The sequence below is a fragment of the Vigna angularis genome, chromosome 6, assembly GCF_016808095.1.
Source record: "Vigna angularis cultivar LongXiaoDou No.4 chromosome 6, ASM1680809v1, whole genome shotgun sequence".
In the NCBI taxonomy this organism is placed as follows: Eukaryota; Viridiplantae; Streptophyta; class Magnoliopsida; order Fabales; family Fabaceae; genus Vigna; species Vigna angularis.
In genome coordinates, this window is record NC_068975.1 from 21,167,746 (window position 1) to 21,180,754 (window position 13,009).

General features: G+C 35.3%; 1 protein-coding gene across 1 annotated transcript; it reads right to left on the reverse strand.

The window, feature by feature from the left end:
- Positions 1-5,136: 5,136 nt before the first annotated feature.
- Positions 5,137-13,002, reverse strand: LOC108343236 (uncharacterized). The gene is made up of 2 exons (XM_017581377.2): positions 12,865-13,002; positions 5,137-6,063 (listed from the first exon to the last, which is right to left on the reverse strand). The coding sequence occupies exons 1-2, from the start codon at positions 12,876-12,878 to the stop codon at positions 5,292-5,294; spliced, it is 786 nt and encodes a 261-aa protein (XP_017436866.1). The 5' UTR covers positions 12,879-13,002; the 3' UTR covers positions 5,137-5,291.
- Positions 13,003-13,009: the final 7 nt, after the last annotated feature.

Here is a 13,009-nt window from a genome sequence, read left to right on the forward strand (position 1 = left end):
GCCGTTCTTGCACTCATGGAAAGGTAAACTGGAAACCTCATGAATACCATAGCTGGAAGCCCAAGCCGCCACACGAGGTTAGCCCTTCATCCCTCACTGTAGCTGGAAACCGTAAACTACACATGAGTTTAGTCCGATAGCTGGAACCCCAAGCTATACGCAGCCAGACCTTCTGCTATTCTCACCACATGCGCCACCATTCTCTACTTAAGACTCGGTGACCATTAGAATGTCAGGATGAACGCCATCTTAGTCTGACCATATTCATACTTTCACCACATTGAAACCACCACTTAGACATTTCTCATTGGAATTCTCTTTCATATCACATTATAAATACCATACCTCAATACCAACATATTTTCTCATCCATAACACATTTAAATAACATCAACCAAACAGAAAAACAAACATCACCCTTGAGCACGACCGAACGGAAAGATCAACAAATCTTATGAACAAGACCAGACGATAAAACCCTTCCCATATGTGAACATGACCGAACGGTCATTTAAAGAGTAAGACTCACGCATGAGCCGAACACAATTTTAGGATCGAACACTAGAACAACCAAATACTAAAGTTAAACCCGAGCACTTGAATCTTAGACCGAACACTTATAATTTAGAACGAACATTATTGTCTTGGACCGAATACCATTGTCTTAGGCCGAACACTATTGGCTTAAGCTGAACACCATTAGTACCTAATACAATTACATGACTGAGTATTATGACGAGACATAATGCTTAGTATAAGACCGAACACTACTGAGACCGAGCGCTTAGTACAAGATCAAACACTACTGAGATTGTACATGACCGAGCGATCAATAACAATTAAAGCCAATGATAGACCGAACGCTGTTTACAATCAAATGTTATGTCTAGACCGACTGTTATATTCACTTGAATATCAACACAAGACCGATCGGTCTTTAACTAAGAATCCACATAAGTAGAACTCAGTTAAGACCGAGTACTAGAGAGAAGCCGAACGGTCAATTAAAGACCCTCAACGAACTACATAATTCTGCAGAATAACTGCAGATTCTGCAGAATTATGATCAACATCATTCCTTACCAATTTCTCTACAATCTCCCAACTTCTAATCCTCCAAACGTATATCATATACATCCCTATACATCAATTAAGAATATCTAAGTCTTTCTAACATCATTAAGAGAGTTTCATCACAGATTTGAGAGTCAATTGTGCAGAATCATGAACTCAATGACCGAGAATAAGATTTCCTAGTTTTTGATACAATTATGAGTGTCTTAAGGATTCTAACAAGTCTTCAAATAACTAACCCAGGTTTCCCATATAGATCAAACTCAAACCGAACACAAATCCCTCTATTTTTATTATCACACTTCCTTCCAATTTCACTCGGTCACTGAATTAGAATCAAACAGAAACACAATCATCATAAACGCATCATCAATATTTCATACCAACAACACCAAATACCAAATCATTCAATTTCATACACATGCATAATCATCAAACAACATATTCATACATCAAACCAAGTAATTAAATTAGCTAGCTTCCCTTACCTCTTGATCGGACAGCAAGCTCAATCAATTATAGAATTGTGATCGCCACACACAAAAATCCTAGAACACTGACTCTAAACTTGATTTTGATCGGTGGAAAAGAAGATCTTGACTCCCAAAATTGCTCAGACTGTGGCTGGTTGAAGAAAAGATGAAAAGAGATGAAGAATTTCTAGAGAAAAGTAGAGGCTTGAGTTTTAGAGAGATACAAATTTTGAGAAAATGAGATGGACTGCGGTTTGGAAAATTCTATAAAATGCTCAATCTCTTTTATTTGAGACATCTATCCCTCCCTTTCACATGTCATTTTCAGGTTTTAACAAGTTGTTACAATTATCTTCTGGTAATTTTGTAACCCGATAATTATTTTACATTGTCACTCTGCTTAAATATTATGATGAGATCTTTCTCAAATATTTACTGTATTTAATGAATATTATTTTTAATTTAATTAAAATAATAAAATATAAAATTATAAAATTATAAAATATGTAACTATAAAATTACAAAAATACAAAATTAACAGATTAAAATTGAAAAATTATATAATTTCATAATTACGAAATTATGAAATTACAAAATATATAAATGTAAAATTACAAAGTAGATAATTATAAAATTATAAAATCATGAGATTGTGAAATTATTGAAGATAAAATTATCAAATTGCAAATTTTGTCGTTTTTTAATTTTGTATTTTGTAATTTTTTAATTTTGTAGTCATATATTATATAATATGATATATATATATATATATATTGTATTTTGTAATTTTATAATGTTAATTAAATTTAAAACAATTTTCGTTAAATAGAATAATTTTTTTAAAAGATCTCGTCACTATAATCTTTTGCAATAAATATTATATGACAGTAATAAGATAAATGTCTCGTCAGATAGTTACAGAATTAATATAAATATCTAAATTTAAGACTTAATTGAAAATTTTAAAACTTTAATAACTCTATAAATTATAAAAATTTAATAAAGATTCAATTGAAATTTTTTAAATTTATCATGTATTCAAAATATAATTATTGTCTAAACTAAAACATTCATAATTAAAAAAACATAAAGTAAAATGGTCATTCATTTATTCATGAATGTTCTAAATCCAAATCATCATTCGTGGGATTGGATTAAGTTTAGTAAATTTGGTTATAATTTTTAAAAAAATGATTTTTATGAAAATTTTAAATTTTCAACATTTTCTCATAGATTTTGAATATTATTTTTACAATATTGTAACTAAATCTAAATAAAAAAAATTATAGCTGAAAAATTGAGTATTAAAACTAAAGCATATTAAAAATAAGATATAACTAAATTTTCAAATAACAAACATGCTTTTAAGAGTAATTTGTTGTGTTTTTGTGTATTAGGTTCAATGTCTCTAATCAATAATTAATACTAATGCCAAATAGATTTGTTACTATGAATATAATTGAAGTTTATTTCAATTTGATAGAGAATTTATATATTAATTAGATAGAGGTATGATTATAAATATAAATAATTTTACCTAATTTTATTGTAATCTAAAAAGTTTTTTTTTATATTCTCTATCAATTATTCGATTTCTTCAAAATTTAAGTAATTCACTTTAGATTTTCAAGTTAATTTTTCTCTTATTATAACTTTGATTATACTCTTTATATGATTTTGTTTAAATAATGTATTGCATTAAAAAAAATATACTTGACTCTTAATGAATTAAAGAATTTATTAGACACACTTGATTATTCATATTTCTTTTTAATATTTCTATTTATTGTTTTTTTTTACATAAGAATGTTTGACTCTTAATTTTAAGTTTTAATTTCGTAAACTTTTATTTGGCTGAAACCATTTTTATTTTGATATCTGCTAAATTTACCTAAATCTCTAAAGTATTTTTTTCTTCCATCACAACTTTAATTACACATTTGTTTTTGGTTAATTTCATTGAAACAATTTATTGCATGCTAGTCAAACATTTTTTTTGAAACATGTTCAATCATTTTTACTTTATTTATAATAATTTGACTTTTATTCCATTGTTATATAGTACTTTAATTTGATATTTAAATTATATTTTCTTAAGATGTGACATTTTAATATTAAATTTACAATAATATTCTGTTAACTTCAATGTGATTTTTATAATTTAGAATTATTGAATTAATAATTGAAATAGTAAAAAGATGAATACAAATATAAATATAATAGTACTATGTTATGTGATGTAGAGATGAATGGAATAAAAATTTCATGCTCATTGTATATAAGGATGATGATGAAGTCCTATTTTGAGAACTGGACTTCTCTTGTCTTCCTAATTTATTAAAATTAAGTTGAATGACATTATACTGTGAAGTTATTAGATCCTATAAACAGAAATAGTTGAGTTGCAAAGTAGGACATTGATAGCTAGCTAGATTGTGTTCACACTTGATAGTCCATGCCACCAGACACTCTCCAGATTGCACTTGGACCACATTTCCATATCCATCCAAAATTTTTCAATCCTTGCATGTCCCTCCTTACAGTACATACAATAAAATTTAATTTCTTCTCAGAACATTGCAGCATTACCATCATGACAATGTACTGTGGAGAATCTGAATAAATTATGGAATACTATGTTGTTACTGTTAGCAGGGATTCTGAGTAACTTATGCTCACTTTTAACCAAGTTTAATGACTATGTAATACTATTATAAAATTGTTTTATACAAATATCTAATTGTAGATTACTGTCGATATCACTTAAATACTGTCAACAAACATTTTAGAAGTATATTTATAAAAAAAAATTCAATCAACACTACTAAAAAAGAAGAATAAGAAAAAAAATAGCATTATTTATCTGCTAAAATTTGTAAGGCAAGTCAGTAGAAAATATCTTCCCCCAATTAGCTTTTCTGTAAGATAATAGCAGATAATTTCATCTTATAAAAAACATGATATCATCTTTTCTTTCATATTTTTTTCTACTATAGGTATCCATGGAAAATTTTCTCTTGACACAACCTTTATATATATACATTAAATGATAAATTTGACACTAAAAAAGGTATATCAGCATAAATAATTAAAACAATTACTTATAGCATTCTCTTTCAAGATTAATAGCAATCTCAAGAACTGATTTTGGAAATAAAAATTTCGACCGAACAGTTAAAATGACTGGCCAATGAGGTGTTTGGCGCGTAAAAGGGTAAGAAAGAGGGAAAACCAATAAGCATTAAATAGAAAAGTACAACGTACTGTGGCTAGCTTTTTGATTGTTGAGATAGTCAAAGTTGGAAATGAAGAATGTGATGGCAAACAATATGACAAAGGTAGTTGCATGCATGCCTAACCACATAACAAGAAAGGGACAGAAACATTTAAGTGCTGTTTCTTCAGTTTTAATTTCCAAGAGCATTAAATAAGCTACAGAATTTTCAAGAAAACATTAACTTACCCACTATTAGATATTAGGACTGCTATAAAAAGATATTCGAAATTTAGCAGTAAGGAAGCTTAGCATGGTGGGGATTGATTTCATCCTATGGGGGACCAAGAATAAATAAATCCACAAAATTCAATCTTACCAACTGTCATATTTTCTCATCTGGGTATTGGGAAAAAAGTATATGGATCCTAAAACAAATACAGCAATAAAATATATATCCTTGACCAAAATCTTAATTATAAGATCAAGCTAACAAGTATAACTACAAAGGAGCATGCAAATGAGAGGAATCACCGTCCTCTTGAAATGGCTTCTTCCATCTCACTGTGTGATGAAGGAAATAACTCAATGTAGCGACTGCCAAGTGTCATCCTATCCTTTACCATTGCTGCTTTTGAATCTTCAGCACTTGCAAATTCCACATAAGCCTCCCCAGAAGGTCTTCCCTCTGAATTCATTACTATGTGAATAGAATCCTCTGACAGCCCAAAATCCTTGAAGAATTCCATAATGTCATCCTTACTTGCAGAAAATGGCAATCCCCTTAGTCGCAAGACCCCGGTGTGTTCAGCTGAATCTTTTCCTTCATCATATGATTTAGCACGGGGAGCACTTCGTCGAGGTGAACCACCTCGGGCATCTGAAACCTCGTTTGCAATTGCCTTGTAGTATTCCTGCCTCTTGCTTCTGAAAACTTCAACGTATCTTCTGCCCATATTCTGCCTGTTTCTTTGAAGGGCAAAGTCAACTTGAAGAGGATACCCCAGAACACAGAAACCTTCACCGGTGAACTTGCCGCCTTTGTGAACAAAAAGAACATCAACTATGTCAAGACCATGGAAGAACTCGGCCACATCAGTTTCAGTACAATCAAAAGGAAGGCCTCGTAGTCGAACAACAGGAAAAGGTGGAGGAGGAGGAGGTTGGCTGACATATCCATAAGGAGAAGGATTGTACATAAAATTGGAACCGGTGGAAGCACCATAAAATGAGGATCCTGGATCAACTGTGCGCTGGCGTTTTGCAGCCATTTCGCGCCCATCGCCACCATCAGCAAATTTACTGCAATTTTCACCCATAAACATAACAAAAATCAAAACCTGTTTCTCAGTTTACACACATGTAAAGTTTCATCTTTCTAATTTCAGTTACATCATTACGGTCTAGCCATTTCATATGACATTAAACTCAATTCATATTAATCTCACGGCTGAAAAAAATTGTATTCTAGTCTGCTAGTTTTTGTGTAACTGTAAAGATAAATCTAATAGCAAAACAAAATTGAAGGTACATACAGCGCATCAGTAATAAGGTCAAAATATTCTGATAAGGTTTTTAAAAAATAAATAAACATCAAACTTATCATTTCATCTACCATCCACACATTTCAAGAATACAAAAGCTGAAGTCACGAGACAAGCAATTAAACACCTCTAAAACAGTAGCAACGGGGTGACAAAATTAATTACATTATCCTTCATTCTGCAATTTTATCTAACTATATATTTTAAGGGAGATAATATCCAATTAATCTTAGCACAAAAAGGTTAAATATTAATAAAGAAGCCCAAGGACAAAAATGTGATCACAAAGGACCAATAAAATCCCATTATCTTCAATAGAATTATTGGAGCTAACAAGACATGTGGTTCCTCAATACATCTTATTGAATATCAACTAACCCTTGAAATCTACAAAAGTTCAAGGATTTGGCAATAAAATAAGTTACCACATCTACTACTAAAAAGGTAATATTAAAAAAGTATCATAATAAATCCACAGTAATAAACATTTGTTACACTAGCATACTGTTTTTTTTGGGTGTACAATGAAGATTTCAAGAGCATCCTTCTAAAGACGAAAACAAAAACAAAGATACAACATTTCAAAAAGTGAAAATGAAAAAGATTGTGCAAGTCATTACTCTCAAAAACAAAATAAATAGAAGAAGGCACAAATAAACTGTCCTGAGTCAACTATAACCTTAGAAGTAGTTATCTACTCAAATCTTCTTCTAGTTTTATTCTAATTTATCAAATTTGGATAAATGCACAAATAGACCATTCCAAAGAGTTATAGCAGGATAGTAAATAGAAGGATGAAATGTTGACTACTTTACCATCACTAACATGCAATCAAACAGAACAAAATAAATGCAGGGAAGGCATTGCAGGAAATAGAACAGTGGTGGGACCATGTCAGAACTAAGCAGGGGAGATATGAAAATCACCAGAATGTCCTAAAACACTAGATGGGCATGACAAAAAAGAGAAGTGTGTGTTTTCTTCATCCCAGACTAAAGAAAATGGTTGAGATGCCACAGTAGGACAGCAATTTGACACCATTTCAAGCTGCAATGACCACTTTATGGAAATGCAGCACAATGTTTGCAGTGGCACAATAGCACCACAAAACAAAGCAATGATTACTATCTACCTATTACTTAACCTTTTGGGACTGGAAGGATGGGGAACTAACTAGAGACGATTAGAGCAGTAAGTCAGATAGCTAGAAAGCTAGTTAGATAAAAAGGCATTCAAAGACATAGAAAAATTGTAAGAAGCAGGAAACGCTTGAAGGTGAGTTTTTGTCCTTGTTCTGTTCAATTTCATTAAATAAATACGAATAATTTTTTCTTTCACCCAATTCAAGAGGTTCCTGTAATTGGCCAAACCTGGGGATCCACAAGTCACAATAACGGGGTCCCAAAAGAAAGCCTTGGCCAATTTTTACGTGGGGGACATGCAAATACAATTCTTAGCTTTTGGGGACCAAAAAGAGTTTAGGCCAAATCAATAGCATCGAACAGACGCTGGAAAGTGGATGTAGAAGCAACTGATTGGAAGGATCAGGACCACAAACAACCCACTTGAGAGGAGGTACATTCTGATGCAGGCAAGAAGTGGGCAAGTAGAAATCCAGAGAGCCATCCTTTAACTAAAAGGAAGAAGCAACCCATATTTGTCAGTTATGATCCTTCACGGGGATTAACCCAACCCAGATTCTTTTCAGTGCAACAGGTCTGTCAGGTTTAGCCATCAAAAAGGTTCAGATGGATTTTATCACCATGAGGATAGCACTTTGCACTGTTTACCATTCTTCTGGAAGAAGAAAGCATAATTGACATTGGAAGGGCTTATTTTGAGCTCATCCAATGTTATGATGGGATTGAGTGTATTAGAAATCTGTAAGGAACACAAATGACTCTAAGATAAATAGGATCTGTAGAGGAGTACATCAAAGAATCTGATGCCTTCGTTATGCACATTTTGACCTCATTGAGGAAGTTATGAGGGTATTTCTTGGGTGGCAGGAGGCTAAGAGTTGAAGTGTAGAATCAGACCCCATGCCCCACAGATGTATGGTCATGGATACGGTCATGGACACAGTCATGATACGGTCACGGATACAGTCATGGATACAATTCTACAGATGTTGTTGAGGAGCTATGCGCTACTATACAAGGTGTTAGGTTCCTAATTTGGGAACCTAATCAAGAACTCTCTTTCTCACCAAAAGACACAAGAAAGATAGGAAAAACTGAATATTATTCACAGAAAGAATGTTCTGTACAACTGAATATAGAGGCTTAACCCTCTTCACAGGTCAATACCTGTCAACAAAGATCTCTCCAAAAGTCCCTTCTAACTATCCAAACAATCTATTTATATAGTTCCTCTACCTTCTATCCTAATCCCATTTCCCATTATATCCTTATATCCCCAATTACCCTAGATCCTCACATTACACCCCGCTGCAGAACAACCTTGTCCTCAAGGTTGGAAACGAAAAACTTGATCTCCTGGCTCCTCTTTATAATCTTGTTATTCTAGGATGGGAACCCACTGATTATGCCCTCCAATTCAAATCAGGAGGCTTGGGCGGTGGTCGAGATGACATACAGAATTTATGGGATGCCCTCCAATTCCAATCAGGAGGCTTGGGTGGTGGTCGAGATGAGATACAGACTTTATAGGACCCTTTTCGTGTCTGCATTATTTCCTTGAAAGCGAGGAGCTTCTTATTCTTCCCTGTAAAATAACTTCTTCTACCGATGGGCTCTCTTCTTCCTATCTTTATACCATTCGGCTTTCTTCTCCCCATCTTTATACCGTTCGGTTTGCTTTCCCACGCTTTTCGACCGTTCGATTTTCTTCTCCCTTTCTTTATACCGCTCGGCCTGCTTTCCCATGCTTTTCTACCGTTCGGTTTTCTTCTTCCTATCTTTATACCGCTCGACTTGCTTTCCCATGCTTCTCTACCTTTCGGTTCCTCCCCCCTGACTTCAACCGTTCGGTTATCGTTCCCTTCAACTGTTCGGCTCCAACAACCTCTTCTACCGTTCGGCTCAATTCCCACTATCTTTATACCATTCGGCTCTCTTCCCACTATATTTATACCGTTTGGCTCTTTATCTATCGAACCGTGCAGCTTCATCGCTTTTGGCTGAATAGGGCCTCCAGCTGAGAGAGTGGACAACTCCGTCTGCTTCAGGTCTAATTCTATCTCGGACCGCTCGGCAACCTCACCTGGGATATTGCGCTTGACCTCGGACCACTCGACAACCCTCGATCGGCCTGTGTTATAGCGATCGGCCTCGCACTGTGTCCACTGACCGCTCGTTCTTCCCCAAGATGACTGGTCTTCTATGTCCTCGGACCGCTCGGCAAATCTCGATCGGCTTGAGTTATAGCAATCGGCCTCGGACTGTGTGCACTGACCCCTCGTTCGTCCCCAAGTCGACTGGTCTTCTATTTTGTCTGACCGCTCGGTAACTCTCGATCGGCCTGTGTTATAGCGATCGACCTCGAACTGTTCGGCTAATCCCGTTCGGTCTGGTCTACAGTACTTGGCCTCGTACCGCTCGGTAATCGCTTCTCGCGTTCGTCCCCCAGATGACTCGTCTTCTATCCCGCTCCCTTTCCTTACCTTTTCGCCTCCTTGCACTTACTCTTCCCCCGTCGCCATCTATTTCGATGCTGCCAAACGCTCAACAATGGTTCCAAACCTTATCACCAGGGCCTCCTTCAAGCCATCCCAGGAACGATTCTTGGCTTTCTCCTTCCAGGCTCTGAACCAGTAGCCCGCGCTGCCCTCCATGCTTATGTTCGCGAACCGCACTTTCTCCTCCTCCGCTACTCCTTGAAGCTCGAAAACCCTCTCCGCCCTATTGATCTAGTTTAACGGGTCCAGCCCTTCGAAAGCGGTTAATTCAACCCTTTTCCGCCATTTATTCTGCACCTCCTGGTGATCGCCACTGTGATTGTGGGTTTAGGTCCCCCGTAATCGCCACCCACTCTCCCTCCAATATCCTCCTCGCACCGTCGCTGGTTCCCTTTGACGGAAGCCTGTCGCTGGTTCCCGTTTACGGAAGCTTGACTTCCACCTGATTGTTCGTCGTTGTTGTGAGCCCGCGCCCCCATCATCCTCATTATTTCTTGCAAATCTTGGCGTATTGCAGCATAATTTTGGCGTATTGCAGCATAATCTTGGCGTATTGCTGCATAATCTGGTTGTAGCTCCCTTGTCTGCGCCTTCATTCTATCAACCGCAATTTCCTTCACCCACACACGATTCTGGCAGCGTCTCAATCCGGCAGGTCGGACCAATTGTTAGGTTCCTAATTTGGGAACCTAATCAAGAACTCTCTTTCTCACCAAAAGACACAAGAAAGATAGGAAAAACTAAATATTATTCACAGAAAGAATGTTCTGTACAATTGAATACAGAGGCTTAACCCTCTTCACAGGTCAATACCTGTCAACAAAGATCTCTCCAAAAGTCCCTTCTAACTATCCAAACAATCTATTTATACAGTTCCTCTACCTTCTATCCTAATCCCATTTCCCATTATATCCTTATATCCCCAAATACCCTATATCCTAACACAAGGGATGGGGGCTTTACAATTCCACCCACAGAAGTCAATATTCACAATAATGGAGGGAGCATTGTTTCACATGGGGGAAGCTCTGGCAAGCTTAAATAGCTTGATTCATTCTCCTGGCCAATCAGGAGCACCCTGGGTACAACCCATTTCTTAGGTGGGTTAGTCAAGAATATAGCTTCAATTTAGTAAGCAGCAAAGTCAAGCACAACTAACACCTTTCTGCCAAGAAAGTGTGTTGGCTTCCTAATTAGGAGTACATTAAAAGACACAGGAATTGCTTTTCATTGTGGCCAGCCATTTGGGTGACCAGCAGAAATTCCATACAAGGGAAATCCCCAATTTCCACCTAGGTGAAAGGAGAGGTGCATGTTAACGAGACTTAAGGAAAGAAAAATTAGTTAGGGACAGTTATTTAATTAGACAGGATTAGTAAAAGAAAGATGAAAGGGATAATAAAAGCATAAGATTTGTAAGAAAGGAGATACTCTTGGACAAAAATTATTTCTCCTTGTTCTGTTCAGTTTCCTTCAATCAATAAGAATTTTATTCTCTCACCCAACTCCAGCAGATGGTCCTATAATGACCATTCTAAACTAGAGGATCGACTATGTAAAGTTGCGGAGAACACATTTGGTTTAAGGGTTTTCTATCACAATAATTACAAAAATAAATGTTTTCACTTGTTTCCTGCTTCAAAAGATTTTTCTGATAAAAACATGACTTAAAACAAGGTGGAAGATTGTACTAATTAGTGAAAATAAAAAACGAAAACAGAACGTTTCCTTAGACCAAACAAGGACTAAACATCACAAACACATAGATCAACAACAAAGCTACTCCAGGCCTTTACCAATAATATTTACTCTCAATAAAGCATAGACCAACATTCATTTTGTCATGCCTTTATGTTATTTTATCTAAAAAACATAACCATCTACACGAAAAAGAAAAGATTAGGCAGGAGGTTCCCATTCATGCGAAATACCTCTTTAAAAGAGGACTGAAAAATGTCTACTTCCTAGCATTAATAGAGTCACTGTAATATCAGAGGTTCTATTCAGCAAATAACAAGAAGCACAATAGACTGTAAGCAATGGTCGTGACAAAAAGGGAAGAATTACATATTATAAGATAAACAGACAGTATTACAACAACAACCACAACAAAAGTCTTATCCCACGAGGCGAAGTTGGCTAAATGATTACACACACCGCTTAGTTTGGTTACAGAACAAATTCTCAAGGATATTATTCACCATCCCTCTTAACGATTATATTAAAAAAGTGATAAGTATAAAAGAAACCAAATGGGATAATATGCAAATACAATGCTGCAAAACAACTCCAAAAAAATGCATGCTCCCCAGGTCATAACATCATATTGAATAAAAAACATTATAGGATAAATGGTTGGTAAGAACAAAGTGTTCATCCCTCCCCAACAGTCAGTTTTATGCTTTATTATCAATGCAAGGTGCATGCAATACATTGCGGTTATAATTGCTAAAACACCATTTGTCTAAAACGCTACAACATCAACACTCCCTTCCATGCTTGTTTGTTTGCATTACTTTCAAAACCATATTTCCCACTAAATTACCACACATCACTTATCACTGGTCACTCCAATTCACAAAAGCAAATAGCCCTCCTATTTCCTATTTAATTATAATTTATTTAGGGTTTTCTTTCAATAATTCCAACATAGTTCAGATTTCGGCGTCGCCCAGTTTGGAGAATAGAGATAGTTCAGATTTCGTAAAACACAAAAAAGAAAATAGAGAATTATTAGGGTCTCAACAAATTGAAAAATTAAAAAAGAATCGCATACTTCACACAAGAATTAAACAGAATGGAACGAAGAGAAAAGAAAAAACTCAATAGATGAAATTATGAGCTAAACCTAACATTTAAAAAACAAAAAGGCAGAAACTTGACTGGGGAAGAAGAAGAAGGAGAAGAAAAAGAAAATACCCTCGGTAGAACATTGTAGAAGGTTGTGAAAAAGACAGTGAATTGAAGCGACAACAACGATGCCGCTCTTTCCTCCTGTTCTTTGTCTGTGCCTCGTTATGTTATGTATGAATGAAAAGTATTGGAATTGATAGCACCTTACCTA